Source organism: Leptodactylus fuscus, chromosome 6 (genome assembly GCF_031893055.1).
Source record: "Leptodactylus fuscus isolate aLepFus1 chromosome 6, aLepFus1.hap2, whole genome shotgun sequence".
Classification (NCBI taxonomy): Eukaryota; Metazoa; Chordata; class Amphibia; order Anura; family Leptodactylidae; genus Leptodactylus; species Leptodactylus fuscus.
Genome location: NC_134270.1, coordinates 53,806,072 through 53,820,694, shown reverse-complemented (window position 1 = coordinate 53,820,694; position 14,623 = coordinate 53,806,072). Strand labels below are relative to the sequence as shown.

The window sequence follows — 14,623 nt, the reverse complement described above, 5'->3', positions numbered from 1 at the left end:
GTGTTATATTGTTCTGACATTCTATTCATGAACCAGAAGGCTCAGGATGAACAAAGCTATAGGCCTCACTCACATAAGAGAATATATGAATTTGATCTGTAATACACAAACCTGAGGAAGGTCAAATTTACATCTTCAATTTAGAGACATCCCATTGAGGTCAAGATAGTCTAGGTTGGCTGGGGATTGTAGTGTTGTTCTACAGAAACTACAACAAAATTACCTGGAACGGAGGAACTTCAATGATTTTGTCCACATTGGTTAGGGAAAGTGGGACATACCACAGGGTTGCTCTGTTGGTCACTCTTTTTGCCCCTGTAAAAAATAAAATATAATAAAATAATGTATACAACATCACTGGTGGCACATACCGTACATATACTTACAAGCAACAATACTTACAGAAAACTGTAGGAAAAATATGGAACAAGGCCATAGAATGAGTACATTTATATGGGTAAAATAAGGGGACTCCCAATATTCTTTACAATTTAGTAGGAGGTTATTTTAGATATTATTCCTCCAGAGCAGCAATCATTATTCTGCTGGTAGAGTCACTGGAGGGGATTTTGTAAACTATATATGTCAGAAAACTGATATAAACTCGATTTACACCATAGACCTGCCACTTTTCTGCTGGTGAAGTAACTGTGTGCCATTCACAGCCCCTTGCACAGTAATTGATTTTAATGCAGCCCTGTGATGGTCGTTACAACAAATGACCATGAACTTCGCCATCTGAATGGAGGCTAACATCTTGTATTATACCGCAGAGCTGCATTCATGATTCTGCTTCTGGAGTCTCTTTGTACATTCATTACATTACTTATCCTGTACTGATCCTGAGTTATACGTCTTGTATTATACTCCACAGATCCATTCACAATTCTGCTAGTTTACAGTGGAAATGTTTAATTACCTTATGGTCTGATATAATCACCTTTGCTGAGCCCTATCATAATGGGAAAATTAATATTTTTCTAAATTAGATTGTGTATAGGTGACCGTTCCCTAGAAAATTTCCAGGATAAGCTTTTGCAGATACCAAGACTGAAAGCAATACCAGCAAAGTTCTGATTGAACGCTGCAGAATTACGAATGCTGCTCTGTAGAGTAACACAATACAGTACAAGTAATTAATGTAGAAACAAAGTGACTGAACCTTTCATGAAGATCCAACGTAACCTGGAAAACTGGAGTTCATACGTAGTTTTTTGGTCAGGAATTTGAGACTGAATTCCCCTCAAAATCCATTCGCCTTGAAATCAGTGGGAGACGGTCAGTTCTTCTTTCCGCCTCAGTTTCCGGACCAAAAAACCCTGTATGAACCCGGCCTTAGAAATGCATAAAGGAGTGTAGAGCAGGTTATGGCCTTCTTCACACAACAGGGAGCACAGATGTGAGGAACAATTCAGGTCTTCAGCTCTGTAGCACGTATTGTAGATGCAAATTTTTGAAAATTATCAAAAATATTTTTGAAAAGTTTTTTTTATTAAGAGTTGCTAATGCGGTACATAAAGACACTTAAAAAAAAAAAAAAAAAGTAGTAATGTAGCATAAAAATTCCTTGTATGAGCCCCTTGTCTCCGATTTTGTGATATTCTGGATTACATAGAAGGTCTGAGTTGGATTATCACCTACGCAGGATTATTGGATATCAGATTATACATATATCAATTAAAATTAGAAACATATTCCTATTACACTACACAGAAATCAAGCCAACTATATAAAAGCAACTACTACTCTGATCCTCTAGGGTGTCATTATACAGCTACAGAAATTCAAGTACCTGGGCACAGTACCCAGGGTGTTGGATGGCATGTTCATTAAATCTGCACTGCTCGCTAAAGTTTTAATTAAAATTCAATTATAAATTTAGATTAAGCTGAACGTCCCCTGACACTAGAACAAAAAGAACTCATTAACTCATCTATTAATCTAGGAATGAAATCATATTATATGCTTCCTTCCTTGCCATGGCTTGAGTCACCTTGGGTATGATAGGAATACTGGGCAGAGACTTGGAGGATATTACACCACATGTGTCTGTAACTGTTATACCATTTCAATTGTCCTTATTGGAAGTGATGTATACGTTAGTGTGGACGTAACCATGGCAACCAGAAAGAGAGCCCCTTCTGTTTACACTGCTGGCTGCACATTAAAAGTAAAGCGCCTACATTTTTCATATTATACCTTAATGAGGATGTTAGTTTTATGAAATACATGTATTGATCATAAAGTACAGTAACAATTCGAAAGCATCTTTTTTATGGTTCTATGTGCTGTTTTTCTACTATTCTTATGGAATTTATGAGTAAATTGACAACCAGGTGTTACCATATATAGGTGTGGGGAAGTTAGCTCTATATAAGCAGTGGTCCGGACCCAAACAGTCAAGACAGGGACCAGTGGCGTAACTAGGAATGGCAGGGCCCCGTGGAGAACTTTTGCCATTGCCCCCCCTTCCCGACTGATGCCGAAGACCTCGACCGACCTGCGTGCTCTATTATGCCCCATAGTGGCCCCTGCACACAGTATTATGCCCCATAGCGACTACTGCACACAGTATTATGCCCCATAGTGGCCCCTGCACACAGTATTATGCCCCATAGCGACTACTGCACACAGTATTATGCCCCATAGAGGCCCCTGCACATACTATTATGCCCCATAGTGGCCCCTGCACATACTATTATGCCCCACAGTGGCCCCTGCACACAGTATTATGCCCCATAGCGACTACTGCACACAGTATTATGCCCCATAGAGGCCCCTGCACATACTATTATGCCCCACAGTGGCCCCTGCACACAGTATTATGCCCCATAGCGACTACTGCACACAGTATTATGCCCCATAGAGGCCCCTGCACATACTATTATGCCCCATAGTGGCCCCTGCACATACTATTATGCCCCACAGTGGCCCCTGCACACAGTATTATGCCCCATAGAGGCCCCTGCACATACTATTATGCCCCATAGTGGCCCCTGCACATACTATTATGCCCCACAGTGGCCCCTGCACACAGCATTATGCCACACTTTGGACACCCATGAATAATTATTATACTCTGGGGTCTTTTCAGACCCCATAGTATAATAATTGGAGACCCGGGGGGATAACAACATAAAAAAAACAATGTTACTTACCTATCCTCGGTTCCGCTGCACTCCTTGGTAGTGGTCACATGACCTGGGACATCACAGAAGTAGGCCCGAAGCCTGTCTGGAGCCCGGAGAGGTAAGTAACACTGTTTTTTTATGTTCTCTTACCTCTCCTGGGCCCCCGATCATTATACTCGAGGGTCTGAAAAGACCCCCCCCCCGAGTATAATAATAGTGTTTGTGGGGCCCGCTGCATCACTTACTGATCCCAGCCACTGCCAGGATCGGTAAGTAAATAGGGCCCATTAACGGCTGGAGTAACTCCAGCTGGTAACGGTCTATTAAGAAAAAAAAATGCAGCTGTAGCGGCTGTCGCCGGGCCCCTAATGTCCCGGGCCCTGTGGCAGCTGCTACCTCGGTAGTTAGACAAATGGCAGGGACACTAAATATGCAGCAAACTGGTTTATTTAGAAAACAACAGGAAAATAAATAAACCTTGATGCCAGACACAAAATGAGCTAAACAAAATACAGCCTTAACTTCAAGCAAAAACAAAATAAAAACCTGCTCATCTGAGCAACTAACTAAGCAGAACTGATAACCCAACTATAAGTGTGGCTTACTACCAGCCACACGAACAAAACAGGAGCAATACAGTCTCACCGGACTCAGCGTTACAGGACAGAATCACACACCTCCTGCACCTCATGGCACTGCACTGGAATGCAGGCTCTGTAGCCTTTTCTGGTCCAGTAATGATCCAAGGATCTACACCTGGGCTGAGGCCTACTCCAGATCCGCCCTGGCACACACATATGTCAGAAACCTGGGGCTGATATACCTGGACTCCAGCACTCTGCCTGTCACCTTCTCACATTATACACAGTCTGACACTGTCCAATCAGTGGTGCTAGTGGAAACTACATAGGGACACACTCATTTCACAAGGGGAATGATAACATCCACTTATCAATTTAGTTAGGAGTAACTAAGCAATGAGCAGAGTCAGATACTACACAGTTGGGAAATCAAGTGCAAGTCAGGAGAGGTGACAAAAAATGTAACCCTTTTCCCACCAACCATAACATTGTTACAAAAATTTGAAATGCAAATTGTTATAGTGGTGACTTTTAACACACTCGGGCTAGATAAACTTCTTTTATCTTCTTTTTTATTTCCTTTGATGTCTAGCAGTTTGATAATTGTAAATTTATGACTCCTGCCTTCTGGTGAGCTAGGGTGAGAAAAATTTATGATGCCTTATACTATCAGAAAGGAGAAAATGGCAAAAAAAACCTTCTAAAAAATATCAGCTGATCAGCAGCATAAAGTCAAGGAGGGATTCTGTGGGGAAGGCAGTGGCATAAAAGATGGCACCAAGTGAGGATGGGAATGATAGGAAGCTTCTGTGTACGGACAAGTTGTGAATAAGTCTTCATGACTGCCTGGGCTCTGATAGGGAAGGAAAGTATATGCTGCTAAATGTATGTATGGAACACGGCTGACTATTGTGAGGAATTGCACAAGTTGGCCCTGCTTGAGCTTTAGCAACAGGAAATGTGACCCAAACATTACGCCCCTGCCTCCAAAATTCCACTACGCGCCCTTTAAATGCAAATTAGCATAAACCCTAATCCTTTGTGGTCTGGTTTACAAACATTATATTATTCATTAACACTGCAGTAACAATGCTTCTGTCATCTGTACAAGGTCCTCAGACAATGGGGGACCTGACATTAGGCTGACCAATTGCCTAGACACCTTTATTATAAATATACTATGGTGCGGGGTTTTAGGGACCTGGGACACCCACTGTAGATGTATAGCAGGTGGCCCCTTACACCTTACAAAGATTTTTATTTTTAAAACAAGGTTGTGCAAGTGATATTTTCAGGAGCTGATCATGGACAGTTTATTATAACATACAGAAACAGCGCCACATTTGTCTGTGGGTTATGTCTGGTATTACAGCTTGATTCTGTTGAAGTAAATGGGGCTAAATACTACACAAATTGAGGGCAGGTGCGGCACAGCATTTGGAATAAAACAGTCATATTTTAATAATCGTGTACAAGATACCATACGGTTACATTTTTAGTGGGGAATATGCAATTGGAAAAGGAGGTGCTTAAATATCTAGCAAATTTTTCTTTTGAATAGCGAATATGCATAATCGAATAAAAGAGGAACTGAGAAAGTATTTCAAAGATAACATGAAAGTGACACAAACAATTGCATGACATTATCTAATTTTTCATTGTATACAGCATACAAGAAAAAGAGCTATTAATATAATATATAAAACTTTATGCAAAACTATACTGTATAGTAGTAATATAAAATGCGCATTGAACGAGGATCTGCTCAGTGCGTGCGGGGTGGGGAAGCGGGGGCTGCCAGAGGCAATGCTTGCTTGATATTTTCCGACTTGATAAAGAGCTGCTGTCAGGATTTCTATGTATTAAATTAAGCTGTAAAACTTGTATCTAGAAGTGCAATTATTAATAGAAATAATGAGAGCTCAAAGCAGCAGGATTCTGACCCGAGGCCTGGTACACATATAACGAAAACATGACCTGCGCCTCCTGCACTTTTATAGGAGCAAGGATAGATGGATGGATGGATGGATGGATGGATGGATACCCGTGTTTCTCCAAAAATAAGACCGGGTCTTATTTTTTCTCTGAAAAAGTGACTAGGGCTTATTTTCAGGCACTGGAGAGATTCAGAATCTTTTCTGATTTGCTCCTGACGAATTTTACATCCAAACTTGATGGTGCAGGGTCAGTGGGTCTCAAACAAACTTACTGGCCCTTTCTGTTCGTAAACACTTGTGTGGCCCCATGCCTTCTCCATCTCCTCTTCTTTATGCTCTCCTTTACACTAAGAGGAGGTGCTGTAGTGGATTGGCTGCATCTGTGGGAGTGAGCCCACGCCATAGTAGCGGCCAGGAGGTGGGACCCAGGAGACGGCACTCTGAAGGGAGACTTGGGGGTCTGGAGTGGGACTCAAGATCGGATTACCGGATTTTGCCCGGACAAGACCAGAGGCAGTGGGGCAGTTATCCTGGACTGGTGGTAACTACCATATACCTATTCTCCACCTTCATTATGTTAGTGATACCACAAGACATAACATAGCACTGGAAGTGCTGACTGTAACTACCGTATATTTCAAGCCTACTCCAAAAACCCTGCAAAATCAAGTTAGAGTTTATTTTGGGTGGATAGATAGATAGATAGATAGATAGATAGATAGATAGATAGATAGAGCAATAGATAGAGATAGAGTAGTGCAACTAGGAATGGCAGGGCCCCGTGGCGAACCTTTGACATGGACCCCCCACCCCCCCCCACCTGACCGACAGTTAGATAGATAGGAGAAATAGGATAGCACCAGTTAAATACACAGGCGCCAGCTCCAGGGAACAGGCAATAGTCCCACTGAATATATTATCAAAAGGTCAGGCAGTACTCCAAAAAATAGTGAAAAAAATGTGAGGGCACTTGGGTATGGGTTAATAAAGTGCCCTGACATAGATAGTAAAAATACCAGCTAGACTCCTACCATTGTGCCCAATCTAGACTGGTGTTGTACTGTGGTGTAGGAAGATGTGGTATGAACATGAACCAGATGGACACCGCACAAAGTGAGATCTCCAAGTCGACTGCCTTGAATTGTTATGAAGGTTGCTCTTACACAGCACAACTTCTGCACCAGTATAAACCTAAGCACAATGTTTCAGCCAGTGTGGGTCATACCATGGGAAATGTCCTGGACCTTCTCCCATGGTATATCACTTAGTTTGTCTTTCTCAATGCACCTGCAAGGAAACACACAGCAATCCTCACATTAAAGTGTTTTGCGAGGGACGTAACCACATTTAAATATGTAGACAATTAAAAATTAAACATTTTGCAAAAATAAATAATGAAACATTTTGCAGAGTTTTAAAGAATTTCTGTCTTTTGTCTTTATGAACACAGGCGCTATGATCTGGCACCCAAAACCTAGCCATGAATTCCTTATTATGGTCAGGTTATCAGGCAGGTATCCATATGAATCTGATCAAGACATAAGACTGTCACCACCAATATAGTTGGAGAAAATCTTTAACACTCTGCAAAATTTATCATTTGTATTTGCAAAAAATGTTTATCTTTTCATTGTCTACAAATTTAAATATGGTTATCGGCATGGGAAATCTGCTTTAGGTGTGGGCCCCACATTGCAAATACGCAGCGCTTTGGCCGCAGAAAAATTGCAGCATATTACAGTACCTGCAAAGTGGATGGGATTTTGAAACCATAGAAAGTTATAGTGAATTATTCTAAGCAGTCACTTGGGGCGGAGAGCAGCTTAAGCCTGGTCAAGGTCTCCACCTCCCGGGTATGACTGATATCTCCTTTATGATGGACACTGTGAGGGACATATCAGTCATTCCCAGGAGGAGTGATAAGCAAGAGGACACTGTGACCAGGGTGAAGCTTCTCCCGCCCACCGGGACTACTCAGGTTAATTTACATACAACATTTATAACTTCACTTTACTGCAATAGAAATATTACAGAGGGACATCTATGGAAAGGTAAGTACTTCACTCTGAATATGGTGAAACAAAAGAACTTGAGAAGTTCCCTTTAAAGTGAGTCTGTCAGCAGGAAAATTGGTATCAGACTAATGACAGTACCTAGTAGGCAGCTTCTACACTTTCCAAAGATGTCTTTCTTATTCTGCACTGCAGCTCCATTTTCATGAAAATAATCTGAGTTTTATTCTTCTGAAAATCAGCTAAAAAGGGGTTTAGGGAACATTTCCTCTCCCGCTGGGGTTTGGCTTTCTGCACTAGATAACCACATCTAACGTTCGACAAAGTGTGATAAAGAGAAAGATAGAAGAAGACCGATGGATGAGAAGAATACTTCTATATTCACTATTCCCCAAGGGGTATCGGATGAAATAGCTGCTGCTGTGAATCTCCTATTGCTCATGTAAATGAAGCGTTTTTTTTAGATTGGTCGGTGCTTATATTTTGTTTTTGCTATAAAGAGAAAGATGTCACTCAAGCAATGGGGAAGGGGTGGGGGGGTGTCTGGGTGTTAGAGATGATTATCTAGAGCAGATAAAAAATATGCAAATCTATTCTCCAGGATGTAATTAGGAGAACAGTGCCTCTGTATGCTGCCCTCTAGGGGCAGCCCCCTTAACATCATGCATGACTCAGTTAATAAGCCTACTAACATGATGCGGCGTTTATTGCCAAACTAGTATTTCTATTCCAAAAGGAACTAGAGCAGATAGTGAAACTCCAACAGGAAAAGAAATGTCCCCGAACCCTTTTCAGCTAATCTGCATATGAATAAAATTCTGTTTTTTGTTTCTTTTTGATGAAAGCGAAAATGGAGCTGTAATGCAAAATAAGAAAGGCATCTTTGGAAAGTGTAAATGCCTTTAGTTTGATACTGACTTTCCTGTTGATGGGCTCCCTTTAACATGGCAATACAATACAGCATCACATCAGTCACTGACATAAGTATAACACTGAATAAACGCTGTAATACATCACAATACAGGGGCAGGGATACTGAATATGGCCATCTACAGTGACCCATCTAAGGAGGTTAGCCTTCACCAACTTGCAGATAGGTTGGTAGATAGATATCAGTCGAAATCTTAAACTATAGGATTTATGCCTGTATTTTTTTTTTATGAAAAAGGAAATATTTTTGTAGAAGAGGAAAAAAGGTGTCTTTTTTTTTAGTGTTTCCTCCATGGTATGTTACCATAGTGATCAGATTCTTCGGCAAGACATCTATCCTGACCTCTCTGTGACAGTCATCTGCATTTAAGTCTCCAATTTACAAGAATATCTCACTGACTCATATGACGGCTTCTCCTGCAATAAATCCGCCTGCTTTATGCACCCGCAGCATAGGCCACCCACAGCCCCCTGATAGAGAACTCATAGCATTACTGAGTTATGCTTCAGTCTAAATTTCATAGGGGAAATCATTCAAGTGAGGAACAAAGCAAAGTGTAATAAATATTGATTCTTTGGGTAGAAAATTCAATGTAGGAATTGGAAATTTTATTACGTAACAGTATGTGCCAGAATTAAAGGGGACCAAAACCTGCACAGAGCTAATACTCGTCATAGCTGAGAATTTGTTACAAATGTCTCCAGTCTAGACAATCTCCTGCCCTGACGCAAATGCTTTTGTCTGCACTAATTTTATATCTTGAAGGTCCTGGATTCTCTAGATGAATATGTTGATTTGGGGCACTTTGTGACTATCTCTGTTTATGGGTGCACACACTGGTGCCATATGAAGGGGCACTCTGGCTCTATTTATGGGGGTGCTATTTGTCTCTGTTTATTGGTGTGTTCTTTGTCTGCTGTGGTTTATGAGGACACTCTTTCTGTCTATTTTTATGGGAGCTCTCTTTAATATGGTTGTTATATGGAAGCACTGTCTGACTTTCACTGTATATAGAGGCTCAAGTCATGGCTTTGTTTATAGAGGCACTGTAGGCATGGCACTGTGTATGGGGGCATTCTTTTCCTGGCACTGTATATAGGTGTATCCATTGACTGATACAGTTTATGGGGGCAGCATTTCGCTGTTTTTGTCTATGGGAGCACTCTCTGTCCAGTACAGTATCTGGAAGTACTCTCTGCCTGGCACTGGCTATTGCAGCACCCTCTGCCTGACACTGTATATAGGTGTATCCATTGGCTAATACAGTTTATGGAGGCACCATCTCATTGTTTTTGTATGTGAGAGCACTCTCTGCCCAGTACAGTTTCTGGAAGCACTCTCTGCCTGGCACTGGCTTTGGCAACTCTCTCTTTCTGGCACTGTATATAGGTGTATCCATTGACTGATACAGTTCATGGGAGCACCATAGAGGTACTCTCTGCTGGCAGTGGTTATGGAGCGCTCTGTGCCTGACACTGTATATAAGAGTATCCATTGTCTGATACAATTCATGGGGGCACCATGGAAGCACTCTCTGCTGGAAGTGGCTATGGTAGTGCTCTGTGTCTGACACTGTACAGTCCTATGAAAAAGTTTGGGCACCCCTATTAATCTTAATCATTTTTTGTTCTAAATATTTTGGTGTTTGCAACAGCCATTTCAGTTTGATATATCTAATAACTGATGGACACAGTAATATTTCAGGATTGAAATGAGGTTTATTGTACTAACAGAAAATGTGCAATATGCATTAAACCAAAATTTGACCGGTGCAAAAGTATGGGCACCTCAACAGAAAAGTGACATTAATATTTAGTAGATCCTCCTTTTGCAAAGATAACAGCCTCTAGTCGCTTCCTGTAGCTTTTAATCAGTTCCTGGATCCTAGATAAAGGTATTTTGGACAAACAATTCAAGTTCAGTTAAGTTAGATGGTCGCCGAGCATGGACAGCCCGCTTCAAATCATCCCACAGATGTTCAATGATATTCAGGTCTGGGGACTGGGATGGCCATTCCAGAACATTGTAATTGTTCCTCTGCATGAATGCCTGAGAATTTGGAGCGGTGTTTTGGATCATTGTCTTGCTGAAATATCCATCCCCGGCGTAACTTCAACTTCGTCACTGATTCTTGAACATTATTCTCAAGAATCTGCTGATACTGAGTGGAATCCATGCGACTCTCAACTTTAACAAGATTCCCGATGCCGGCATTGGCCACACAGCCCCAAAGCATGATGGAACCTCCACCAAATTTTACAGTGGGTAGCATGTGTTTTTCTTGGAATGCTGTTTCTTTTTGGACGCCATGCATAACGCCTTTTTTTATAACCAAACAACTCAATTTTTGTTTCCAAAATGAAGCTGCCTTGTCCAAATGTGCTTTTTCATACCTCAGGCAACTCTATTTGTGGCGTACGTGCAGAAACGGCTTCTTTCTCATCACTCTCCCATACAGCTTCTCCTTGTGCAAAGTGCGCTGTATTGTTACCGATGCACAGTGACACCATCTGCAGCAAGATGATGCTGCAGCTCTTTGGAGGTGGTCTGTGGATTGTCCTTGACTGTTCTCACCATTCTTCTTCTCTGCCTTTCTGATATTTTTCTTGGCCTGCCACTTCTGGGCTTAACAAGAACTGTCCCTGTGGTCTTCCATTTCCTTACTATGTTCCTCACAGTGGAAACTGACAGGTTAAATCTCTGAGACAACTTTTTGTATCCTTCCCCTGAACAACTATGTTGAACAATCTTTGTTTTCAGATCATTTGAGAGTTGTTTTGAGTAGCCCATGATGCCACTCTTCAGAGGAGATTCAAATAGGAGATCAACTTGCAATTGGCCACCTTAAATACCTTTTCTTATGATTGGATACATCTGGCTATGAAGTTCAAAGCTCACTGAGGTTACAAAACCAATTTTGTGCTTCAGTAAGTCAGTAAAAAGTAGATAGGGGAATTCAAATCAATAAAATGATAAGGGTGCCCATACTTTTGCACCGGTCAAATTTTGGTTTAATGCATATTGCACATTTTCTGTTAGTACAATAAACCTCATTTCAATCCTGAAATATTACTGTGTCCATCAGTTATTAGATATATCAAACTGAAATGGCTGTTGCAAATACCAAAATATTTAGAACAAAAAATGATTAAGATTAATAGGGGTGCCCAAACTTTTTCATAGGACTGTATATAGGTGTATCCATTGTCTGATACAATTTATGGGGGCACCATCTCACTGTTTTTGTCTATGGGAGCACTCTCTGTCCAATATAGTCTATGGAAACACACTAAACCAGTGCCAGGCTGAGAGCGCTGCCAAAGCCAGTGCCAGGTAATGGGGACATTCTCTAGCAATATACTGAGAAGGCATTGTGGCTTAGTTTATAGGGGAAAAGCTCTACTTATCCTATAATAAATTCTTGGAAGCTGGCACCTATATAATTAATACCTTTATTACATTTGGTATACTAATATATTAGTTATACATTAGCGTTCATTACCTGGCGGCAGGTCCACATAAGCAGTTGTTATATTCTATACAATATACTGTATACAGTATAAACCTCAGCATCAGAATAACCCTCAGATGAAGGAACAGCAAGACGTCAGTATTAGATGGGGATTAACCAGGGGTATGATTCTGCTCAGACTATGCATCCTCCTGTTTTACAGCTCTATCACTGCCAAATCCGGAGCTTTTAAATGCAATTATACATTATGTGAAAAGTACAAGAAAATAATATGGAAAATATTTCTAGTGCACTTTGACTAAGAGCGGATCTGACAACATGCTTTTGGGAATAAGAATTACCATTGGACCTTAATAAAACTATCCTGACAGGCTGGTTGTCATAGCAACCATGAGCCATGTCTCTTTCCTTCGGCCTAAGTGAACAAAGCACGGTTTATTATGAGGTTTAATTTTATTGTATTCTGCAAACATTAGCACAATGGGGGAAATCAAAGGGGCGCTTTATGCCAAAATATTTATTTTAGTACTACGTGGGATCTACCAACCAAAAGATTTAATAAATTCGTCAAAAATCTCTTATTTATATTAAACGAGGATATCCTTTTATTGGGTATTAAAACTTTTCCTTCAGATCTCCCTCATAATCCGGACGGTTTATGACAAGCCAAGTTTGGCTGTAGTACCTGACAGCGCCATTGACAAAGCCGTGATGTGACCGACTACATTGGACTTGGGACTTCTCACAGAAGAATTGTATTGGATTTATATCTTTGTTATACTGAACTGTACCATAGACAGGACCATGGAGCAGGGTCTATACAAATTTGCATTAGATGGCTTATTTCTGGCAATTTTGACGGCTCTCTTGGGGAGGACGGGGCTGCGCTAACTTTTGGGATCCAAATGTTGCTAAGTATGAAGTAAATATGAATTCATAGGGGTTCAAAGAAAACATGAAAATGGCTGGTACAGACATTATCTATAGTTATGTCTACACATACATTAAAGAGGACCTTTCACCAAAACCAAATCATGGCATCCTCCAAATTCCACCGATTCCAATGCACTTGGAATTTTTTCTGTAACCCTTATTCCTAAACAATCATTTTAAGTGCAATTATGCCCGACTGTCAGGGAGGCGCTCCTGGGCTAGTTTTTTTGCAGCAGCATTTATGCCACGTGAGGCCCTGACCTTATAAGGATTTTCCCACATTTGAATATTACACTTCTTATGTCTATTTATAATGGCATCCCCTAGTGCTCTTTGGATTTCCTCTGGGAATGTCCACCTACTATGTCCATTGTCAATGGTCACACTTGCTTAAGAGGGCCTTTCATGTCTTCATCGAAGTGTGGTATATATATACACTGATATGTGCCCCGGCACTGGAGAGATCTGTGCCATCACTGATATCTCCCCACTGTCAGAAGGGTGAGCCTTAAAGTCTAGCATCATTGCTGGGCTGTGAGGAACGCCCTCCTGACTGTACTCTAACACAGCCACGTACTATCAAAGGGGGCACTCCTGACAGCTCAAAGAAGGCTGTAAGGCCCGCCCTTCTGAAAGTGGGGAGATATCGGTGCCAACATTAACAGCACCAATATCTCCAAACCCTGGGGGCACATAATGAGAAAGCTAGGAATGTGATGAAATCAGCAAGCTGTCGACTTTCTAATGATATATAAAAACGCACATTGTTGAGGACATGAAAGGTCCTCTTTAGTAGCTCGGCCCTCTTCCTATATTATCTTATATGTACACAGATAGAGGAGTGATTTACCTCTATTGTGGGAAGGATCAGCATACCAGAACCTGCTTCTCATTGAGACTGAGCACATTAAAAAGACATTCAGACAAAACCAGAAGAGAACCAAGCGACACTATAACAAATATGTAATAGCAATATCTAGACATAAAAAATGCTAACATAGTGAATACATAAGACCAATCTTAGCAGTCACATCTCTAATGTGGATTGAGGCATATGAATTATTCAGGGGTACTTTTTTCCTACTATTCATATGGGAATTTTATCATTAGTATGGCTCCATAGTATTATTGGATATATATTTGTGGATTAAACCTCCGCTAGGGCTCCAGGGCAGACAATTGCCTTCTAGTCTCCCATGGGGTATTATTATAGAATAAAGTATTTTTTAATTCTAGTAGTATGAATTTATGCTAATATTGCAATAATTATGTCCCCCTTCCCTCATAGTCTGTAAGCCCTTGTAGGCAGTGCCCTCTATCTCACTGTACTAGTTGGTCACTGTTAATATTCTTAATATTAATATTGTATTTTTTATGTATTGTATGTAAAGCCTTGAATGTACATCATAAAATTAATAGTGCTCTAAAAATAAATAATCATAAAAATAATTTATTAATTTATTGATTGTAGTTTGCTGAATTGATCCATTGTAGTATCTTCTGTTTCTTTATTTTACACGGTGACTGAAATGGTGCAAACGAAAGGAGAGGAGAAGACCAGAGTACTGACTGATCCTGTGCACAGAAATAGAAGGAGCATTAACTGAATCTGTGCAGATAGAAAGG

At 40.8% G+C, this 14,623-nt stretch overlaps 1 protein-coding gene across 2 annotated transcripts in view; it reads right to left on the bottom strand.

The window, feature by feature from the left end:
• ACOT7 (acyl-CoA thioesterase 7) overlaps window positions 1-14,623 on the bottom strand; it is a 167,383-nt gene that overhangs the window by 101,162 nt on the left and 51,598 nt on the right. For both annotated transcript variants that reach the window (XM_075279980.1, XM_075279981.1), the window contains one exon: window positions 224-315. In XM_075279980.1, the coding sequence (XP_075136081.1) occupies window positions 224-315 (92 nt within the window). The remainder of the gene's footprint in view (window positions 1-223; window positions 316-14,623) is intronic.